Below are 23,494 nucleotides of genomic sequence, written 5' to 3' on the forward strand. Positions count from 1 at the left end.
CTAAGTAAAATCCCAACAGGTTTATTTTTGTGAAAATTGACAAGCTGATTCTAAAATTTGCATGGAAATGCGAAGTGCCAAAACAGCCAAGGCAATCTTGAATAAAAATGAAATTGGAGTCCTTCCACACCCAGATATCCTCCTTTAACTTTCAACATTTTAGTACCACCTTTTTGAGATATGGCTTATAAATAGCATACACTTGTATTTTGTGAATTTTTCTGAAGTTTTACCTCTTACACCCTTTGCATTTACACCCTTTGCATTTTTAGTTCTAACTTCTATCATCTTGTTCTCTGGTTTATTTTATACCTACTTGTTCCCACTCCCCTTGGTGGTTTTGGTGTTTTTTTGTTTTTGTTTTGGGGTTGTTTTGTTTTTTGTTTTTTTTTTGCTGGAATGGAAGAGTGGCTACACATTCTGTGGTCTTTTGAAGTTATATATCTTGGCTTTTAATTCAACAGGTTGTCTCATATTGATGATTTTTTAGATGGAATTTAATATTTTGAGTTGCCTTTTTGACCAACAAGAAGGGGGCTTTATTTCAGAAGTTTGAGTAGTTTGGTTGGATGGTCCAGGAAAGAGGTCTCTGAAACCCCAACCTGACTCCTGAGAAGCAGAGAAGTTTAGGGCATCTCCCCTGGGTGTCAGGAGGAGAGTTTAGGCTTGCCTGCATAGCAGTAAGAGAGTATACTGTTTAGGTCTCCCTCTGCCTGCGTAGCAGTAAGAGAGTATACTGTTTAGGTCTCCCTCTAAGCCAGCTGCCCCTTCATTTCAATTTAGGGCTTCTAGGCCTTTCCTGGGCATGGTTCCCAGAAAGTCCTTCTGCTGCTGCTACCCTGATCAGGTTTCTGGATCTGTTAATAATAGACAACAGTGGGGGAAGGGCCAGGATCATTATGGAAATAGGAGCAACTAAACCAGATGGGCAGTTCCTATGCACAGGGCCCTGTCTGTCTGCTCCTGTCCTGTGTCTGAGGAGCATTTTGCAGTGGACATCATGTCTTCTAAGCCATTCTTTGGAGCCACATTAACCTTGTGAAGGTCTCCAAGTGCCTTTCCCAAAAATCAGGACACATGATCTGGGGTGCTTATGAGAACACCGAAACAGAATGTTTGAGGTTCGAACTCTACCAGAAAACCCTGGGGGGCTGGTGATAATACCCCTCACAGAATACCCAGAAGGGAAGGAGGTTGGGCCGCAATTAGGTGAGGCAAACAGTGACTCAGAGAGGCAAACTGTATGTAATCCTGGAATACAGAAGGGGAGTGGGGAAGGTGAAGGGGAAGTATGGAAAAATAAGGACATGATGATGTTGGATAGTAAGACGAGCATGTGAGACAGGACCACTATTAAGTAAAATATGAAACCAGCACAGTTTAAATCTTGATGCCTCCTAATCTTCCTGTTCTCCATGAATGGCCTTCCCTCTTCTGCCTCTACTCCCTGCATACTCCTTTTCCTTTACCAAAACCTGCTCTTAGTACAGTAAACTCAACTTAGGTATAAATTATGAAAGACCCATAAGGCTTCTGAAATTACCAGTTAATAAAATGTGAAAACATTTTATTGTAAAATATAACACAGATATAGAAAACTACATAAAGAAAATGTATCGCTTAATAAGTTATTATGAAGTGAAAACCCTTATTAGCACCCAGAACCAGAAATAGAGCTTGGTCAGCTATTTCAGAAGCCAGCTATGGGCCCCATCCCATCACAACTTCTTCCTCCTCCCAAAAGTAACCACTATCCTGACATTTATGGTAATCACTCAGGAGGATTTTATTTTAATGGGACTAACGATTTAGCTATAAATAATCACTAATGGTAGACTATTAGGCAGTTGAGGGATGTTTGGAGGAGCCACAAGAGGCAGCTGGATCTCAGCACACTCAAAAATCACACCACTTTGTACAGTTAGTTCCCTCTGTGCCTATGATTAAGACACACCTCACCAGAAGATGATCCCACAGAAGTCCAAGTACAGTGCTGTGCCCTATGCCCTCAGCTCCATACTGTCATCCACTGATCCAGAAAGAACCATACCCCACAGTCTTCCCAAGGCAGAGCAAAAGTAGGTCCCAGCTCACAGTACTTGGGCGAGTGTAAGGGACTGGCAGTCTCTGCTGCCGACATGTGAGTCTAGGACATTGCCTAAACTTCCCTGGGCCTTAGTTTCTCACAGTGAAGTATGGGGCCATGATAAAGCCCTTTACAATCCCCTATTCCTCACCTAACTTGGCCCCCTTTCCTCAATCTTGGTTCCTGTTTCCGCTGCCTATTTATACATGCTGTAAGAAGCACATTACCTTCCTTTCCCAGTTGGGTGTCTTTCCAGCCTTGTGCTCCTCTTTTTGCCCTTGATCCTCAGACACCATGATTCTGCTTCATTTCTACATGTACCATTATAAAAACACATATACGTCCTTGCATATTAGAGGTGCTGAACAAATGGTTGTAGAATGAATGAATATATGAAACAAATTGTTTCCTACATTCACGTATGCATTCCTTCAATATTTAGCAAGTACCTAATATATACATAGATACCAACCTATCCCTCTACACAAATCATTCCTCTCCTCCTTTTCTCATCTTCCCCCTTTCCCATTCTATCTTTTTTCCTTTCCCTGAGCCATAGAGTTAGACTGAGTGCCCGGCAAGGCAGGATGCAGAGACACTTCTGCCAGTGGAAACAGACACCATGGAAAGGAGCCAGATGAAATAAGGGCAAAGACAGCTGTACAACACGCAGAGAGAAACCAACCAGAATGAAAAGCAGTGATTCATGGAGCACTGCAACTCAGATACTCCTTGGGTTTCACTCTGAGAGCTACTGCAGGACTGAGGTCAGTGAGGGCTGGCATCAAGATGAAGGACAGACAGGCTCCTCCTCCCTGGAGATGTGATGCCCGTCAATCCCTCCCCTTAATCCTCTTCTGCCCACCCCACCCCCACTACTCCCTCACACTGACCAGTGTCCTGGGCCTTTAAGAGTTGGATGGGCTGGACTGAGGAGAGAGCTCACACCTCTCCCCACCCTACTCTTTCCATCTGGCTGTAAGTCTGCCAGTGACAGGAGCAAACTGCAGCAGAAGAGGGGAGGAAACCAGTGAGTGCAAGAGAAGCAAAGGAGAAAAGGAGCCCTCCTGGGTTTCCTCGGCCCACAGCAGAGAGCGTCGCAGATCTCAGACACAGGACTTCTCTCCTGCCCACGGTAAGGGCCTGGAGGCTCAGACCAGCCTCTGCTCCAAGCTCTGGCCTGTCTGAGTCCCTAACTCTGCCCTCCACATGCTTACCCACCCTGACTAAATCATACCCTGGACTCTTGCCTGAACAGACCTACAGGGCCCTGACCTCCTGGTTTTCTCTAGCTTAACCTCTTTGACTTACAGTTTTCCTGCTGGTTGTGTCAGTCACCTCTTTATATGAGGACCTCTTAGCTACCTAGGCTGCCACTCAGAGGTGAGCCCCACCCTAGTAAGGGAAGAGAGAGAATTGGAGCAGCCATGCTTTAGCACAAATTCAGTTACAGATTGTTGAGGATTACCAAATGAGGGCTGGCCAAGACCCATGGGGAGTACAGAAACCCCTGGTAATAGGGAGAGTTGTGAGACTTCCTTGGGAAGAGCCAGGGTTTGAGTTCCATGCCTGGTTCTTAGCCTGCTCAATGACCCAGGGCACTTTGTTGGTGTGCCAGAGTGCTGTGCTGGGAAGAGCACTTGTTTCTAGTCTTGACTCTGACGTTAACTAGCTCTGTGACTTTGGACCACAACTTCCTGATCTATGATCAGAGGGAGTGGAGGCTTCCCCAGATTTGCTTGTGTATCAGGAGTGCTTATTAAAGATAAATATTCCTGGACCCCATCCTTGGAAATTTGGATCTGGTAGATTTGAGGTGGAGCTAAGGAATCTCTATTTTAAGACACTCTCCAGGAGATACTGATATAGCCAGGAACTGCTGGATTGATGTGTTATAAAAGAGGAGTCTTCAAGCTCTAACATTCTGAGGGCTATGACCCATTCTGTCCTCTTTATATGAACCAGGTCTGTCATAATCCTGCTCCAAAGCAAGAGAGTAGACAGAATGATTCTCTTCCTTCCTACCCTCAGAGAGACCATAGACACCTTGAATTCCACTATTAGCCATTGGCGCCATTGGCAACTCTGCTGAAGTCCATCTCTAGGTGACATGAAGCCACCTGGCAGTTGAGGACCAAATCTTGCTCGGCAGCCCTTGGCCACTTCCCACCTTATTCTGTGTCTCTATTTTCTTATCTGTATTATAGAGGTAATTATCCATATCCTCGAGGATCTCCACGTATGTGCCTAGGAGTAAACGGTTAAGACCCAATCTCTCTTATTCTCAGTCATTATCCTCTGCTCCTTGCCTTTTGCTCTCACTCCCACTTCCAAATCCTTTTTCCCTCCTCTCCTAACTGCACCTACATCAGTTGTGACCATCCTTCCCATCCTACCTTCAGGCACCAGAGGAAACACCAAGACCTAGAACACCTGGGTTCTAAGTCTCATTCTCTGGGCAGTTTGTTTAGTCAATCTCCTAGGATACAGGAGAAAATGAGGCCGAGCAGAGGGATGTGCTACTCAGTATCCGAACCCAAGTGTCCCCCTTCCAGGGTCTCAAACTCCTCACAGCGGAAGAGAACCAGAGCTATTGAGAATTAGAAGAGAAACAAAAGAGGAAGGAGTAATGAAGAGAAAGTATAAGGAGAAGGATGAGAAGAGGAGAGCAAAGCGAGGCTGACTTAAGTGAGCAAACAGGGAGGCAGAGAGGGGATGAGAAAAGAATGAGCTGGGGAGAAAGGAAAAGGAAGGGGTCAAGCAGAGAGTGGGGAAAGGAAAGAAAGAAAAGAAGGGCTATTAAGTGGGATACGGTGGGAACAGAAAATGATGGGGAGGAGAGACAAAACACTGATGTCCCTCATTCAGTCTTATCTCTCCTTTAATCTGCTTCCTAGAGAAAGCCCTTTCTAAGGGCAGTGTCTCAGTGAGACCTCTGAGGTGGTCAGATAGAGACCTCAGTTCTAGTCCCAGTTCTGCCACTTAATTCATTAGGCGACTGGCAGTTCAGCTAGTTCTCTGTTCCCTTCTCTATAAAATGCAGTCCAGCTCTGACATTCTGTGGCTCCCTGAGTTGAAATTGGCCCTCTAATGGACACATGTCACCTAGATACAGGTTTAAAATAGTGATTCAGGAATAGGAGCAGGATTGGAAGAGCATGCTGAGCTCTGGGATTGGAAGAGTTTGACAAGAAAGGTTAAAATAATTTTCTAAGGCTGGTTTGAGAGGAGGTAGGGGTGTCCCAGCAAAATAAGGGTGTCCCAGCACTTGGCCTCTGTTCTCAGGCTTCCCATGTTTCAGGACATCATGGTGAGGCTCCCAGACACAGGCATAAGGAAGGTAATTCTGTCTTCTTCCAGGGCCAAGGCCCACCCATCCCAGAAGTTCAGAGGAGAGATGAGGCAGGATGTTGGCAAGGGGGATTAGGCTTCAGCCCGGGTTACCTCAACCTCCCTTAGAGTCTGAGGACCTAAGACATTTAAGAGAGACCCGTTACTTTTTTTTTTTTTTAAAGAAATTCACGTTCTTTTATTTATTTATTTATGACTGTGTTGAGTCTTCGTTTCTGTGCGAGGGCTTTCTCTAGTTGCGGCAAGTGGGGGCCACTCTTCATCGCGGTGCGCGGGCCTCTCACCATCGTGGCCTCTCTTGTTGCGGAGCACAGGCTCCAGACGCGCAGGCTCAGTAATTGTGGCTCACGGGCCCAGTTGCTCCGTGGCATGTGGGATCTTCCCAGACCAGGGCTCGAACCCGTGTCCCCTGCATTGGCAGGCAGATTCTCAACCACTGTGCCACCAGGGAAGCCCAGACCCGTTACTTTTCAGTCTTCATACAGCTTTTGTAAACCTCAGATTCCAAACTGTGCATCGCCACCCAGCAAAGCAGAGATGCTTTTCTGTCTTCTTTTCTTCCTTCTTCAATCAGAGGTTTCTTCTGGTCTCACCCAAGCTTACACATTCGGCCTCAGCCAGCAAAACCTTTCCCTGTTGGAACTGTCTCAGGGTTCTTGCTCTCCTGAGAGCTGCCTTGAGATATTTCTTCTGCTTAGGCTCAAACTGATTCCCTGCACATTTCTACTCCTTTGGAAAGCCTCCTCTAAGTCCTGCAGTCAGGAAAGCTCTATTCTCAGTGACCTCCACATTATTCCTGAAGACTTAGTTACCCTGGGTGACTTTATAGTCTCTTCCTACTTAAGGGAGATAGGGCACTAATATGCTGTGTGACCTCAGACAAGTCACATCACATTTCTGGACTTCTGCTTTTTCATTTGTAAAACGTAGGGAGTTGAACTGCATGATGTTTCAATGGAGTACTAACTGAATGATTGGTTTAAGGATTCTTCCAGTTTTTTAGATGTTCACCACTGTCAAAATGTTAAACTTATTAATTAAAAACCACAACATTTTTATCCAAGTGTAGATCCTTTGCTTATACAAGAGCATAGAGCTTTATGTTTCATGGACTTGGCCAGTTTCAGCATGATTTGGTTAAGAGTTGAGTATATTTCTTCTTGAGGCAGAGCTAGAATCAAAGTGGCCACAAATCAAATCTTCTAGTTCTTTTCAAGGCAAGTTTGTTGTTAGCTATTAGGACAACTTAACCAGTCCTAAATTAGACAGCATATATTTAAAGGTAGGAACTCTTTTTTAGTAGGTAGGGAAAACTTGAAAATGCAGTTCTGAGACTATGTAACTTATCTGGTCCATTAAAACTGTGAGAATTACTGTTATGAAAAAGAGTACAAAATATACTTTATCATGTGAAGGTAGAAGTGGCTTATTTAAGTAGGTGCAGCACCAAGCGTTGTAGAAGAGACAAAAGAAATACTCTGGCTTAGCCCTTCTGGAGCTGGATGACCTACTTGGGAGCATGGAGAGGGCTCCTGGAGGAGGGAGCTGGGATGATTCCACTTGGAGAAGGGAAGGCTAGGATGCAGAGAGAGTCTAGTTTCTGAAAGGGGACAGCCAGCAAGTTGGTGATTCCTAATAATGGGGAACTGAGACGTGTGGTTAGCGTTACCTTGTGGATAGCAGGATATTGGGAAGGAAGGGGTATTTGGCAGAAAGCCCTGGTGTGGCCCTGTCGGAGATGGCTGTGGGAAACAGCATAGGCTCTGGAATCAGATATATCTGGGTTTAAATTCCAAGTCCCTATGTGACTGAAGCAAGTTTCTTAGCCTCTCTAAGCCTCAGAACCACCAAACTCAAATCAGAAGTAAAAAGAGCTACAAACTATGTAGATGAAGTAGCTGACATACAGTGTGCAATCAAGAAACACTACTTCCTTCTCTTCCTCCGCTGATCTATTATTCTAAGACCCCGAGATTAACCTAAAGCCTCTTGCTGCTCCTCGCTCCTTTAGGTGACTCTGGCATCAGCTGGTGAAGCAGTGGGTGATGGCGTCCCTGCTGCAAGGCCGTGAGTACCCCTGCAGGAGAAGAGGGCTTGGGGAGACAGCCCAGGGACAGGGAGGAGGCTGGACCCCTGTTCAAGAGCTCCTCCTGGGCCCTCCACCCTCCCCGCCGGCTACCCAGTCCCTGCTTCTCCTGGCTCAGGGCTGCCTGTTAATCAAGACCTGCTGCTGATGCAGAAAGGCACGCTGATGCGCAAGGTGAGGTCCAAAAGCTGGAAGAAGCTAAGATACTTCAGACTTCAGGACGATGGCATGACAGTCTGGCATGCCCGGCAGGCCGGAGGCAGGGCCAAGCCCAGCTGTGAGTGATGTGGATAGCTAGGGGCGGGCACATGGGTGGATAGAACCCTGAGGACCCAGCAGCCTGAGAGCAGGGGGAGGGACCAGTGTCCTATGACATGCCCTTGTGCTGTCCCTTTTGTGTCTGTGCCTGAGCCTGTAAAATGGAAATTATAACAGTACTTGCCTCTTAAGTGTGTTATGAGGATCAAATTGGTTATCGCATGCAAAGACCTTCGAAGAGTCCTGGCACATAATAAAGCTCAGTAAATCATAGATTATATATTATTATACTATTATTATTATTATTATTATTATTATTATTATTATTATTATTATTATTATTATTATAAGAGCTTGATCTCAGGTAGCAGAATGTTTGGATTAAAGCCCTGGCTCTTCCAATTTCTAGCTGACTGGCTTTGGACAAGTTACTTAACTTAAACTAATATCAGTTTCCTCATCTATAAAATGGGGATTAAACAGTACCTGTCCAGTATGTTACAGAGGCTTAAGAAGTTAATGTATAAATCACCTAGCATGAGGTCTGAAAGCAGGATGCATTTAATAAATGTTAGCCATTATAACGAATACTTCTAAATATCATAAATGTGTCATAATAATGTGCATCCTATTGGCCAAACACTTTATGATCCCTCTAAAAATTTGATCACAGGACACATCTAAGAGAATCTACTTTAGAGACATAACCAAAGCTCACGATCCATACCAGCTCCAGCTGAAGAAGTGGGGGGAAGGATTTCTCTGGCTCCCTCCCAGACATCTGGAAAGAGGAAGCCCTCAAACCTGGAATGGTAGAATTGAATTTGGGCACATCATGCTTTGGTGTAACTGCTTCTACCCCGCAAGTGTGTTTCCACTTGTCAGCCCCGCCAGTCCTCCTGTGATCACCATGTAAACTGGCCATGGAGGGGACCATCCCTTATTTAAGATGAGGGCACTGAGGGGTTATGTCATTTTGGCCCATGTCACGCTGCCAGCTGGTGGCTGGAAGCCAGGTCTTGCCACTCTCAGAACAGGCCCTTTGCCATGTTGCCTATGAAAACAGCAATGACTCGTGGCATCCTGAATTCCAAGGGTCTGCATCTCCCTGTACTAAGGCTTTGGGGGTTCCAGCCTGTGGAGGCTGAGGTCCCTCCTCCTGTGGCTTCAGAGAAAAGAAGGGAGTACTGGTCCTTGACCCTCAGCTGCTGCAATTTGGCGGACCCTCTTCCTCAGTGCCCGCACTTGCCTCTTCTCCGGCAGTCTCAATATCCGACGTGGACACAGTGCGTGAGGGCCACGAGTCTGAGTTGCTGCGAAACCTGGCAGAGGAGTTCCCCCTGGAGCAGGGCTTCACCATCGTCTTCCATGGCCGCCGCTCCAACTTGGACCTGGTGGCCAACAGTGTCGAGGAGGCCCAGATCTGGATGCAGGGGCTCCAGCTGTTGGTGGACTTTGTCACCAGCATGGACCAACAGGAGCGGCTGGACCAGTATCAGCAGGATGGAGTCAGAGTGGGCTCCACGGGTCACTGAAGGAGCCAGATGCTGCAGGGCTAGGGACAAGTGGGAGGGGGCACAGGGCTAGGGAAGCCCGAGAGTCCAGATGGGGTGGGCAGGGACAGCTCAGCCGACGTGAGGCTGAGATACTGAGGGAGGAATGGAGGCTTGCGATGGCACAGGCATAGCCAGGCAGAGTTTGGGCAGGAATCAGAGCCCCCAGGATTGGAGGAAGGGACAGTGAAAGGCAAAGGATCAAACTAGGTGCTGATCCTGAGAGCTGAACAGAAGATCCCAGTGACATTAACTACCATAGGGATGGGAAGCAACTCCTCAGAGGGCTTAGTGGGGCCAACGCACTTCAAGTTTCCTAGATTGTATTCACCTTCTATGCCAGTTCATTCATTCATTCACCATCTATTAAGCAGAATGTATGAGGCACTATGCCAGGCTTTAGGAATACAAAGATTAATGAGACTCAGATACTGTTTTAGTCAGTAGAGAAAATAGAATTGTGTAAATAATTTAAGTACCTTAGCAGTGTTATGGTACTCTAGATGATATGTGGGTGTCCAAAGGAAAGAGAAATATTTATTTCTAGCTGAGATGGTTCTGAGAAAGCTTCAGGGAGGAAGTAGCATTTGAGCTGAGCCTTGAAAATGAGTAGAATTTGAACATGAAGAGAGGAGGAGGGAAAGGCACTCCTGCCTGAGGGAACAGCATGAGTAAAGGCCCAGAGGTGGGAAACTGAAGAGCAGGAGAGAGAGTGGGACATCAGCGAGCAGGGGAGTTGCTGAGTGTGGCTGAGGTACGGGGAGGTCAGTGATGTGCTGAGAAGACGAGGTTGGGGCCAGATCATGGGGGTGAAGGAGATCTTAACTTCTATGTTAAGGAATTTGGGCTTCTTTCTGCAGGCAACAGGGAGGTCCCCGCAGGCACCTGAGCCATGCAGGGACAAGGTAGATCGGTGCTCTGGGGAGATTATTCCAGAAACTAATGTGGAAAATGAATTGGCATTGGGGAGAGACTGGCAACAAAGACAGGGGTGCAGATGTCAATGGATGAACGTGCACACACAAACACACACTCAGTGCTTTTGCCTTGACTCAGACCTGGATGGCTGAGTGATTGGTTCCAGCACGGAGACAAAAACCAGGATGGTCGGATGACTTTCGGAGAAGTCCAGCGGTTACTGCACCTGATGAATGTGGAAATGGACCAAGACCATGCCTTCCAGCTTTTCCAGGTGAGTCTTCTGGGGAAGGAATAGCAGAAGCCAGCCAAGGCCACATTCTCACTTGGCCGGAAGTCCTCTGACACTCTCCAGGAACACTCATCTGTTGAATCTCTCCTATGCACCCTAGCACTATGCCAGGCTCAATGGGAAGTGTGGGCAGGACATGGTTCTTAACCTTCAGTCTTGTTGGAAAGATGACTCGTAAACTTATGAAAGATAAATAACAACATGTTATTACATCAGACCTCAGGGACCTCTCTCCTCTGTGGATACAGAGGGCCAACTGTAAATTAAATAGTCACATGGAGCTTATGGTTACCATAATGGACAGCACAGTATTCAGTCCAAAGCGCTAATTTCTCTGCCCTTGGCCAGAATTTCACAAGTGCCTATTACAGTGGAAAACTCCAACTGGTATGTGAGTAAATAGGAGGAGGGATCTTCTGATCTTTTAGCGACATGTTGGGGTGTTTAACTCTTTCTAGTTGAAAATTATCTCCAGTAGCAAATGGTATGGCTGAAATTTTGCTTTTTACTTACTGAAGTGGCTTCTTCTATGAACACTGAATGTCAGGAATTCTGTGGAAGCATGTTTGGCTCCACCAGTAATATTGCCCTTACAGGGCAAGTCAAAGCCAAAAAATCTGCTGTTAATAGGGTTTGTCCACTCTCCTCTAAACTCTCTTTTGCAGAGAGCAGATGCATCCCAGTCTGGGACTCTGGAGGGAGAAGAATTTGTAGAGTTTTATAAGTCATTGACTCAGCGTCCTGAGGTGCAGGAACTGTTTGAAAAGTTTTCATCTGATGGGCAGAAGCTGACCCTGCTGGAATTTGTGGATTTTCTCCAAGAGGAGCAGAAAGAAGGAGAACGGGCTTCTGACCTTGCTCTAGAACTCATCGACTGCTATGAGCCTTCAGATAGCGGTAAGAGGACAAGGGTGGAGAGGCACCAGACGTGGGGACCAGATGGGGGACTGTGATTAGAAAGGTGCAGAGACAAGAAGCCTTCTGCTTAACTAAGGGAAGGCTGAGTCCACCCCTATCCAGGCCCCCTGCCCAATCAGCTTCATCTCATTCAATCACTCTTTCGGAAGGAGAGAGCCATTTCCTGCCCACATAAGGCAGGAGTCTCCCCTGTAGTGCTGGATTTCTCAGGAGGAAGAACATTCCATAAGTCCCCTTTCCTCCACCATGCTCATGTTTCTCATCCTTCACTTTCAGGAAGTTCTTCCTGCTATCAACATTTGTCCTCAGTGGAAACGGAAAATCCTTGGTCCTCTTGTTTTTTGTTTTTAAATTAATTAATTAATTAATTTATTTATTGGCTGCGTTGGGTCTTCATTGCTGTGCTTGGGCTTTCTCTAGTTGTGGCGAGTAGGGGCTACTCTTCGTTGTGGTGCGCAGGCTTCTCATAGTGGTGGCTTCTCTTGCTGCGGAGCACAGGCTCTAGGCGCGCGGGCTTCAGTAGTTGTAGCACGCGGGCTCAGTAGTTGTGGCTCGTTGGCTCTAGAGCACAGGCTCAGTAGTTGTGGCGCACAGGCTTAGTTGCTCCGCGGCATGTGGGATCTTCCTGGACCAGGGCTCGAACCCATGTCCCCTGCATTGGCAGGCGGATTCTTAACCACTGCACCATCAGGGTAGCCCGGTCCTCTTGCTTTTGGCCTCTTCTCTAGTGCATGTGATTCCTTTTCCTCCAGCTCCCTTCATGGTTCCTGTTGGCTGTCTCTTTAAATGCTGGCTCTCTATCCTTTCCTGGGCTTTCTCCAAATTCTCCAAGTGGTTCTTGAGTCCTAAGCTCCTGAGCAGGGAAATTAGTCAGTCCCTGGCTGAGGGGGATGATGAGGTGGCCAATCATTTAACTCTTTACAAGCACAGCTAAAATATGCCCTGTCTGCACTCAAACCTTTCTCTTTGCCCCTTTACTAGACACCTTCCTGCCCTCCATTCCCTGCAGAAAGTGAAGAATTTACATTACTAATATTAAGTGACTTACAAGGCATTTTACATCTCTTACTTCTTTTAGTCCTCACTACATCCTTGTAAATCAAAACCAATAATCTTTATTGGGCCTTTGCTAAGTATCCCATAATGTGCTACTATCTCTACATGTTTTTCTCTTCAAATCCTTCCAACAACCTGAGGAAGTGGGATCTATTATTGTCAGTTGTACAAAAGAGGAAAACTGAGGTTAAGAAAAATTAAATGACTTGCTCAGAGTCAACAGCTAATGAAAGGAGGAACTGGGATTCAAACCCAGGTCATCTGACTCTTACCTGGTGCCTCTCTTGAGAACAAGGATTAGAGATGAGAGGAATGTGAGCTGGACATGTGACCCAGGTTTCCTAGGTCTCAACTCCCACTCCCTTTCATTCATTCATTCACTCACTACTTCAGCAAATGCTCACTGAGTACCTATAATGTGCCAGGACCTATGGTAGGCACCAGAGATACAGTAGTAGGTCAGACAAGGACAGTGCCCTCATGGAACGCAGAGTCAAACAGAAAGCGTTGGAATCGCTGATTCCAGATTCATGTGGGTGCTCAGAGAAGGAAGGGGCTGTAAAGCAATCATTTCAGGAAACTAAATAGAAGAGGAAGTTGGTGGGTTAAGAAATAGGATCCTCTATTTCCGGTTCAGGATCTGGTATACATCATTACATTTATTCTACCTCCCACCGCTTTTGGTTTTCCTTCCCCTTGCATTTGACTCTCAGATACTACACTCTGGCTGCAGAGTGTGGTACCAGTCAGGAGATGGGGGCTCAAGTCCCCACTCTGCTTCTTAGTAACTGAGTAACCCTGGGCAACGGTCACTTAACCTATTGGAGACTCAGTTTTCTCATTTGTAAAATAATTGGTGATCAAATGAAATAATGTACATGAAGACTACCTAGTAACTATGGACTTACCCTAGCGATTTGAGTTATTACAGTCAAGAATGAAACTTTGTGCCCAACTTCTTGCCGTTTTCCACCATCCTCGGGCCTTGTCAAACCTGGAGTTAGGAAGCTGGGCATGAGAGTCAAGCTGTTCTGTCTCCCCTGCAACAACGTTACCCTCAGTGAGACTGTACAATCCAGTGGTATAGAGTGTGGCTCTGACATCTGGCTGCCTGGGTTCAAATCCCAGCTCCTTCACTTATTAGTTATTAGTTATGTGACCCTGGGATAAGTTACCTAACCTCTCAGGGCAGATCATGTTACATCCACCTGATCGTGTTGGTGAGAGCATTAAGAGAGATGCTGCATGTAACGTCCTTGGCACAGAGCAAGTGCTCAAGAACTGTTAGCCATCACTGTTGTTATTATATGAAGCCCGTGCTGAGGGGGTGAGGGCTCTGGGAGGAGCAACAGGGCCCTGCCCTCAGAGTGTAGTCCAAGGGGATGTTGGACAAACACTCCTCAAAGCACCATATGGGAACTGACGATAGGAAGAAACCCTCAGGCCATAGTTGGCAGCAGCTACACAGCACAGGGGATAAAACACAGGAACCTTGGTCTTGTCACTAACAAGTCTTTGACTTTGATCCTCTCTGAGCCTCAGTTTCCCCATCTATGAAATTTTAGCGCTTTGGACTGAATACTGTGCTGTCCATTATGGTAACCATAAGCTCCATGTGACTATTTAATTTACAGTTGGCCCTCTGTATCCACAGATTCCACATTCGTGGATACGGAGGGTCGACTGTACCATGCCATTTTATGTAAGGCACTTGAGCATCCACGGATTTTGGTATCTGCTGTGGGGAAGGGGGAGGTCTTGGAGCCAATCCCCTGTGAATACTGAGGGATGACTGTAACTAAAATCAAAATTTTAACTCACTTCCTCAGTTGCACAGCTACATTTCAAATGCTCGGTAGCTTTATGTATTTAGAGGCTATCATATCGGGCCGTGCAGAATAGAACGTTTCCGTCATTGCAGAAAGTTCTATTGGACAGCACTGGACTAGAATGATCTTAACGATTCCCCTTGTAGATTTAATGTTCTCTGAGGGTGGGGATGATTGAAATGACAGACACTGGATGGGGCAAGTTTGGGATCTGGAGGCTGGGAGTGGACACCATTGGAAAGGCCAGGCCCTGGAGAGGGCTGGGGTGGAGAACCGCCTGTAGGTGTGCTGGGTGCTGTCACCAGAACTTCTCACTCTAGCTACTCCACACCCTAGGCAAACTGCGGCATGTGCTGAGCATGGATGGCTTCCTCAGCTACCTCTACTCGAAGGACGGAGACATCTTCAATCCGACCTGCCTCCCCATCTACCAGGATATGACTCAGCCCCTGAACCAGTACTACATCAGCAGCTCCCACAACACCTACCTAGTGGGAGACCAGCTTTGTGGCCAGAGCAGCGTGGAGGGATACATACGGTGCAGTGGGGCCGAGGGGTGGAAGGGTCCAGCTCATGAGAAGGGAACATCTGTGGGAAGTTGGGGGGTGCTGTCAGGGGATAACAGGGATTGTAAAGTTGTTGCGGGGGGCTTTGGGGCTGAGGATCCCTGGATACCTGAGAGATGTGGAGGAGCTACTGAAGACTGGCGGGAGAGTGGTATGGAAACCCTGTGGGTAAATGGAGCTTCTCTCTCTCTCATAGGCTATGAAACTCTCTTGGAACTCAGAGGTCCTGACAGATTTATTGTGAACAAATAAATAAACTAAATGTTAAATGGGAGGCAGTAGAGAAGAGGAGTTAAAAACATAGGTTCTGGAGTCAGACGATTTGAGATCAAATACTAACTCCCTCACTTGGGACTATGGGGCTAAATATTTAACCTCTCTATGCCTCAGTTTCCCTGAGAAACAGAGATGATTACAATGCCTATTCTGTCTGGGTTGTTGTGAGGATGAAATGAGGTAATCCATGTGTCAATAGCTAATAAATGGTATCTGCTTTTATTGCAGTTAATCGTGGATTAGAGCAAATAGTCAAGATATCCTTGTAGTGCCAGCAACTGAACTAGTAGCTTCAAGGGATACATGATGAGTGGAACTTCCCCAGGAGGTCTAGTAGAGAAAATAAACTTTAAATTTACTGAGAGTTTGAATAACTCGGGTGTTGTATAATGATTTACAAGCAGAACACCCCAAGGCAGAATGTGATCGCTTGCTAAGGGAGGATTGTGAGTTGGGCGGGGTGGGGGTGGGTGGAGATCAGTGTGAGCTGCAGCCGTGTCCCAGTAGACAGAGAAGGGTCCGTGGAGATGTAGCTTGGTGGAGTCTTGATGGGTAAGTGCTGGTAAGCACTGTTCTCTCCAGGGTGGGGAGAGAGGGTCCCTAGGTGGAAGATCAGACCTTGACCCCTCCTGTCCCTGGGGGGTGGGGTTCTTGCAGGGCCCTGAAGCGGGGATGCCGCTGCGTGGAGGTGGATATATGGGATGGACCTAGCGGGGAACCTATTGTTTACCACGGACACACGTTGACCTCTCGCATCCCGTTCAAAGACGTTGTGGCCGCCATTGGACAGTATGCCTTCCAGGTAGGAGCCTCAGGATGGAAATACTGATGAGGCAAGAGGATCTGAAGGAAGAGGCTCTGGGTCTGGGGAGGGTGGAGGGTTGCAGGGGAGGTTACGTCAAATGGCATATGTGTAAAAGAGATTTTAACTGTGAAGCATCTGGCAAATGTTAAGGGATTATTATGAATAAGTGTTAGATGTGTTACTAGTAGTCATAGAGCTAATTGCTAGAGATGAGTAATTATTACCTCTAACAACTTCGTCACCCATCTGGGAGAGGGTGGATGAGGAAACGGAGAAAGTGGTGGGTAGAGCTGGGAGACAATAGCAATCTGGAGATGAAAGCCTGAGAGTGTAACATGAACACATAACTGGGGGAATGGCCTGGCTTTCCCACTCTGAGCCTGAAAACGCAAAGCTCCCAGAGGGACCTGGGTCAGACCTGGCACAGATCTGAGATTTGGGGTCCCAAGAGTGACTTTTAGATGTGGGGTGCCCAGACCCAGGAAGATCTCCTTGAGGCCTGGCATGGGGTCGGAGGACCTTGGCAATCAGGGTACTCAGTTGAGTTAGTAATTAGGGGGGCCTGGAGAAGCAAGGAGGTTATAGGCCTCAGAACTCTGGCTCCAGCATGCCCTCCCCTCCCCATCAGACATCAGACTATCCAGTCATCTTGTCCCTGGAGAACCACTGCAGCTGGGAACAGCAGGAGATCATAGCACGCCATCTGACAGAGATCCTGGGGAATCAGCTACTGAGCACCACCTTGGATGGGCATCTTCCCACTCAGCTGCCCTCCCCTGAGGTAGGACCATGCTCCCCCAGCCCAGGCTCTGCCGTGGCTTCCCTATCGCCCCACCTTGGCTCCTTCTTCCATGCCCATCTTGTTCCCTTCTTCTCACCCTCAGATGGACCATCTTACTCTTTAATATCCTTGGACACAACTTCAATTTTTTACAAATCTGATTCAGGGAGTTCCCTGGTGGCCTAGTGGTTAGGATTCCGGGCTTTCACTGTCGTGGCCCGGGTTCAGTCCCTGGATGGGGAACTGAGATCCTGCAAGCCGCACGGCGCAGCCAAAAAAAAAAAAAAAATCTAATTTAACATAGAATTCTAGATAAAGTTCTCTAAATTTAAAATCATTTATTTACTTTATATTTCTTTTTTCAATGGAAAATCTTAATTTTTTTCTTGATAGTTCATAATTATAGCCTGTACAAATATAGAGAAAGGGAAAGCCCCCCAACCATAATCTCAGCCTCTCCCATAACAGCTGCCAAAAGATTTTCTAAATGCTTATATAGACATATATGTGTATATATGGTCACATTTTTAAAAACGTGAATGGGATCATCCTTTCTACTCCTTTTATAGCTCACATATAATATCAATATATATCATGAATGTCTTTTCATATATATGTATTTTCTTTTTCAACAGCTCTATAGTATTGTATTTTATGTTATTGACCATAATTTATTCAACCAGTAGGTGGTAAACATAACCAGTAAATGGTAAACATTTAGGTTGTTTATAATTTTTCACTTGTACATAGAGCTCTGCCCATTTATTTTTTCTTTGAGTTGGATTCCTAGAAGCAAAACTGCTGTGTTGAAAAGTTTGCATGTTGACATTTTTGGTTATTATTGTCAAGTTGCCCTCTGGAAAAAAGATGCCAAATTGCACTCCAACCAACAGTATAAGGCAGTGACTACAAATAATTCCAGTAGTGAGATAATTCATAATGGCAAACATGAACAACAAAAAAAGTCAACTTTTTAAAAGAGGAAGGTCTATGTTTTCTTCTTTTCAATTAATTGATAATTTTATTTACCCCCTTTTATAGGGTAAATATATACGGTTTATAATTTTTATGGATATATAACAAATTTTTAAATGTTAAAGATAATGTTTTAGAAAATATTTTTTTGCAGTCTATTTTTCCTTTTTTTTTTGGTCGTGCCGCACGGCTTGCAGGATCTTAGTTCCCAGACCAGGGAATGAACCCGGGTCACGGCAGTGAAAGTGCAGAGTCCTAACCACTGGACCACCAGGGAACTGCCCTTGCAGTCTACTTTTTCTTTTTGTCATTATAGCATCTTCAGAGATTTTTAAGCTTTATGTAGTCAAATCAGCCAATTATTTTTATGTCTTGTGAGTTTTCATCTCATGTTTTTAAAGGCTTTCCCACCTTAAGGTTATTCAGAAAGATTCTGTATTTTCTTCTAATACTCTTATGTTCTTTATATTTACATGTAAATCTTTAATCTGTGAGGAATCTTCATGTGTCAAATGTGAGGTAGGGGTCTGCATGTATTTTTTTCCTTATGGATAGAGATGTTACAGGTTCGCTTAATAGGAAATCCCTGTTGTATGTATCAAGCAGCCTTCCTGTGGGACCTTCTGACCACTCACTCACTTCCTGTGCCTTTGAGAGCAGTGGGACCTGCATGATCCCCAGGAGGGTTCCAGACGAGATAGGTAGACAGGCCCCCTCATTTTTGTCCCCTAGGAGCTTCGGAGGAAGATCCTTGTGAAGGGAAAGAAGTTAAAAACGCTTGAGGAGGATCTTGAGGAAGAGGAGGAGGAGCCAGAGTCTGAACTGGAGGAGGCTGAGCTGCAGCTGGAGGCCCAGATGGAGTCTGAGCCCCAGGAGTTGAGCCCTCGCAGTAAGGACAAAAAGAAGGTAGGCCAGGAGAGTGGTCTTTCTGCTCTGGCATTTGATCAGGTGGTACCACTAGCTGAGAGCCCACATGTGAAGAGACTGGAGCCAGGCAGGGTGGAGGGCCGAGGAGCAAAATGCTCCTTGCCTCCAATGAAAGAGGCATAAGAATGCGTACATAGCATCACTATATAGATTGCCATATATAGATACATTGCAGTGGCTTTCCAACTTCTTTGGGCTGTGAAATCTTTTTTTTTAATGAAATCTTATATGGAAGCTCAGTATACAAAATAGATAAACGCAGAGCCCTCCTGGTTGAAGCACACCTTTGGCTCTCTCCTGGGTCTCCCAGGTGACTTCTGAGACATCTTTGTACTACTTCCCAGTCTCCTTGAAGGCTAGTTCGAAAACCACTGATGGGTGCGTGCATGCATGCGTGCGTGTGTGTATTATATCGGGTAAGTAGGGCTTACTAGAGTGACTGCTGTGACCTCAACTAAAGTGGGCTTAGTTAGAGAAAGCTTCTTGGAAAAGGTGAGTCTGAAGAGGGATCACAAATAGCCAAAGAGGAGGAGCAGGAAGAGGTGGGGAAGGGGTACCATTGGTGGGACCACCGAGATCCTGCTCTGAAGTCCGCATTTCTCTCTTTTGTGCATTTGCTTGGCTCAGCTGACTTCTAGCTTATCCTGTTCTCTCTGGAGCTGTGTTGTCTAACCTGCTGCCATGCCCAGGGATGGAAATGGGAATTCAGGAGAAAAATCTATAGATATTACTCTGGAACTCTCACATCCTTCCAGGTGTGATTTCCATGACCATTTGCATACCTTGACGTTATCTGTCTGGGCTCATGTGCATTTTGATAAAAAATTATTTGTTTTAAAAGATGAGAGGTAGGGAGTATGACATCTGTTTAATAATAATAATAATAAATTAAAAACCTGTTACTTACAAAGTAACCTACAAAGTAACCCTTCAAGCCCAGAGGCTGAAACTGATCCCATCAGTATACATAGACTGCCTTTATTGCCATTCCCATCCTCAGGTTGTGATGTGCCCACTGTTGTGTCCGCCTATGTGTTGTCAGATTATGTCCCAGGCTCCTATTTCCAAGCCTGGGTTCCTTCTCTTTCCCAAGCAGGTGAGGCAGGAGGGAGAATACAATGGGGAGGCAGTGGGCAGAGCCTTAGGTTGGGTGGGGAAGTTCAGATCTTGGCCATTGGCTTCTTCCCTCTCAGATTGCTAATGGTTCAATTCCATCTTCCTCTCTACTTTCTCCTTTTCCAGAAGTCCAAGCCCATCTTATGTCCATCCCTCTCTGCCCTGGTTGTCTACTTGAAGGCTGTCACATTCTACAGCTTCACTCATTCGAGGGAGCACTACCGCTTCTATGAAACATCATCTTTCTCTGAAGCCAAGGCCAAGAGCCTCATCAAGGAGGCTGGTCAGGACCAAAAGGGAGGGACAGGGAAGGAACTGGGATGGGTTAGAGTCAGGTCTGATGGGCAGGCAGATGAGTCCCAAGAGGATGAGGGAGCGAAGGAGGGATGGTGGAGCCAAGGAACTCCTCAGACCAGGTACAGGGATGGGAGTATTAACAGTGGGCTCAAGGCTCTAGGGGCAAGACAGGTGTGGGAGATGGTCTGCATGGAAGAGAGAGAGGCACAGCCTTAGGAGATGCTGCAGAGAAGAATGAAGTGGGTGGGCAGGGTCCTCGAGACCAGGGAAGTGGGAAGATCCACCCCACCCACTACCATCTCCCTACCCACACCCTCTTTACAGGCAATGAGTTTGTGCTGCACAATACCTGGCAGTTAAGCCGTGTATATCCCAGTGGCCTGAGGACAGATTCATCCAACTACAACCCCCAGGAGTTCTGGAATGCAGGCTGCCAGATGGGTGAGGGGGCAGTAGGGACAGGGAAGAGGGAGTGGAAGAGCTACGGGTGGGAAGTAAGTCCCTGGGTGGCAATGGGGCCAGGGAGTGCTCCGAGAGGAGGGCTAGGCTGAGAAAGATGCTTTCCATGGTGTTCCCTGCAGCCCTTTTACACTCAATATGTCTGTCTAGCTCCATGAAAGAGGGGCGGGATGGCCCCCACGGTGAATTTTCCTTTCTCCCGGGGCCCTCAGTGGCTCTGAATATGCAGACTGCGGGGCTTGAGATGGACCTGTGTGATGGGCTCTTCCGCCAGAACGCTGGCTCTGGCTACGTGCTGAAGCCAGACTTCCTGCGTGACGCCCAGAGTTCCTTCCACCCTGAGAGGCCCATCAGTCCGTTCAAAGCCCAGACCCTCCTAATCCAGGTATAATGGAAAGAGAAACCATTGAGAAGAAACTGGGATCACTGGGATAGAAGCCAGGGAGGGTGGAGGGTGGAAGGGGTGAGTGGTGGGTGGCTAGGCCTGACAGGAGTGTAATGGGGGAAAAGTTCCTCGTGAGGCAGCATGGACTTTGGAGCCAGTTGCCTAGGTTCAAACCCATTTACTAGTTGTGTAACGTTAGGCAAACTCCTTAACTTTAGTCTCCTCACCTGCAAAATTGGGGTAATAATACTGCCTACCTCTCAGGGCTGTTGTGATTAGTTAATTTGAAGTGCTTACAACAGTGCCTAGGGCATAGTAAGTGCTATAGAAGGGCTGCTGTCATAAAATACCTATTTTCAAACCTTGCTAAATTTCTACTTGGATGCATTTTAAATAGCAGGTGAGGTACTAGAATATATTACCCATGAGAATTAGCTTTGCAAACCCCAAAGCTATAGTGCAAGGTCCTGTGTCTCCCCCGCAAGGGTGTGAGAGCTGGAGGGGGGCTGGTTTGAGCAGGAACTAGTGAGGTTCCAGAGCTCTGGTTGCAGGTAATCAGTGGGCAGCAACTCCCCAAAGTGGACAAGACCAAAGAGGAGTCCATTGTGGATCCACTGGTAAGAGTGGAGATCTTTGGCATCCGCCCAGACACAAGCCGGCAAGAGACCAGCTACGTGGAGAACAATGGTGAGACTGGGCAGTGCTGGGGGAAAGCGGGAGGAGCATGGCTGTCGTTTTCTGACCATCCAGCCCTCCATTAAGCACAGCCCGTCACCCCTCCCGCCACCTTCATGGGAGGCAGTGTGGAACCAGACAAAGAATAAGGACTTGGACGTCTTGGGTCTGAAGCCAGGCCCCTCACTTACAAGCTCCAGTGACCTAAGCAAACTGCTTCCCTCTCAATCTCCTCACTTGTAAAATGCTATGAAAATTAAGCGAGAGAACACGGGGAAAGCAACCCAACATGGTCAACAATGTCTGTTCCTTCATTTCCTCCCTCACTTACCCTCCCCCGCTCAGGTTTTAATCCATACTGGGGGCAGACACTGTGCTTCCGGGTCCTGGTACCTGAACTGGCCCTGCTGCGTTTTGTGGTAAAAGACTATGACTGGAAATCCCGAAACGATTTCATTGGTCAGTACACCCTGCCTTGGAACTGCATGCAACAAGGTGAGCCAGTCCTCCCACCCCTGGCCCGCACCCCAGCTCTGGCTGCCTTCCTAATACTGTCCCCCGCCCCCCTTTCCAGGTTACCGCCACATACACTTGCTCTCCAAGGATGGCATCAGCCTCCATCCAGCCTCCATCTTTGTGCACATCTGCACCCGGGAAGGGCTAGAGGGGGTTGAATCTTAAGGTGGGCACTTCACGGGAAGAGTGGGTGCATCGGCTTTAGATGGTAAGAAAAGCCTGGAAGGATGCTCCAGAAAGCAAACAGAAGTGGTGAAAACCAAGCTTTTGACTGTGCATTCCTAGGCACAAAATTACTTCATCCTTCCTGACAAGCAAATCTAGGACCTGATTTTTCACCTTCTTTCTTTTCCCTTTCCTCGTTTTCACCAGCCTTTGGAATCATTCCTGTCCTTACCCTCTGCATACTCTACACTGGAATTCCTTCCTTCCTTCCTCTTGCTATAGGTTCAATACCATACCCAGATCTAGGACTACACTTTCGCACCAACTCTGGCTCAAAGGCAGATTGCAACTAGAAATCCAGAGAAGGGCTTGAGGCAGACAAACCCTAAGAGGCACTATCTCCTCCACCTCTAACTTCCTCAAAGTCCAGAGCCAAGGGAAGGACAAATCAAGCCCCAAGTCTCCCCAGGCAAAGGCTGGGGAAGGAGATCTGACCCCAAGACTGTATTACGACTCTCGAGAGACACTACACAGCCCTCAGGGTCTCCACTGGACTGCTGCTCCCTAGCCCCTCCAGTATAAATAGAGCTTCTCTCTCAATTTGGCTTGAGTACAGTCTCTCATTGTTGGGCAAGAAGGGGAGATATGAGGGTTGGGGGACATTTGGGTAGACAGGTGGGATAGGGAAAAGGTGGAAAAATAGGGTTTCCAGGGCCCCCCACTGCACTTACTACAAGTATGGCTTCTAAGGAACAGGGCAAAAAGAGGAGACAAAGAGTTATGTGATCCCAGCCCTCCTAAAGAGTTTGCCTGGAATAGTCCTGGTTTATGTCTGGTGTCTCAGCATAATTGTTAATAGTACCCTCTTCAATTTTCCCAGTGTGTCCCAGTTTAGATGATTAATTATACAGTCACTGTGAGGCACTGACAGAATCCTGGGTTAGAGATTTACCTTCCCAGTTGCCTGTCTTTCACCCTATCCTTGTGCTTTAACTCTAGTGCAGCAGCTGAGCCAGTCAGGATGCTGCCGAATTAAAGCTGCTTCCACAAGGAGGCTTAGTGGGTGGCAATCCTCCCTCTACAGGTAGACAAAGGGACTCAGAAATAGGGAGCAGGGCAAGGGCTGATTCAGGCTCGAGGACAGAGAGAAGACAGACCTGGGTGTTTCAGAATCAATGGCTCAGTGAAGATGGAAGGAGACAAA

General features: G+C 46.9%; 1 protein-coding gene across 8 annotated transcripts; it reads left to right on the forward strand.

The window, feature by feature from the left end:
- Positions 1–40: 40 nt before the first annotated feature.
- PLCD4 (phospholipase C delta 4) lies at positions 41–22,890 on the forward strand. Of its 8 annotated transcripts, none has more exons than XM_082466098.1 (17): positions 41–3,221; positions 7,449–7,504; positions 7,642–7,800; positions 9,045–9,273; positions 10,397–10,526; positions 11,210–11,441; positions 14,684–14,885; positions 15,847–15,991; positions 16,623–16,775; positions 18,483–18,656; positions 19,678–19,773; positions 19,920–20,076; positions 20,415–20,531; positions 20,762–20,934; positions 21,486–21,621; positions 21,955–22,104; positions 22,184–22,890. In XM_082466098.1, exons 2-17 carry the CDS (start codon positions 7,483–7,485, stop codon positions 22,288–22,290), a joined length of 2,382 nt encoding a protein of 793 aa, XP_082322224.1. In that variant the 5' UTR covers positions 41–3,221; positions 7,449–7,482; the 3' UTR covers positions 22,291–22,890. The 8 variants fall into 8 exon arrangements, 6 of the variants coding, with proteins under 6 accessions (XP_082322224.1, XP_082322222.1, XP_082322220.1 ...); XM_082466096.1 differs by lacking the exon at positions 19,678–19,773 and having other exon boundaries at positions 22,184–22,291; positions 22,573–22,890; XM_082466094.1 differs by lacking the exon at positions 19,678–19,773 and having other exon boundaries at positions 21,955–22,291; positions 22,573–22,890.
- The last annotated feature ends 604 nt before the right edge of the window (positions 22,891–23,494 follow it).

The sequence above is a fragment of the Balaenoptera physalus genome (genome assembly GCF_965194825.1).
Source record: "Balaenoptera physalus genome assembly, chromosome: 6".
NCBI lineage: Eukaryota > Metazoa > Chordata > Mammalia > Artiodactyla > Balaenopteridae > Balaenoptera > Balaenoptera physalus.

Coding starts and splice junctions, on each gene's coding strand:
- PLCD4 (XM_082466098.1), top strand. CDS start 7,483: ATGGCGTCCCTGCTGCAAGGCC. Junction 14,886..15,846: donor AGCGTGGAGGGATACATACG/GTGCAGTGGGGC, acceptor GGGTTCTTGCAG/GGCCCTGAAGCGGGGATGCC. Junction 18,657..19,677: donor GCAGTAAGGACAAAAAGAAG/GTAGGCCAGGAG, acceptor TCCCATCCTCAG/GTTGTGATGTGCCCACTGTT.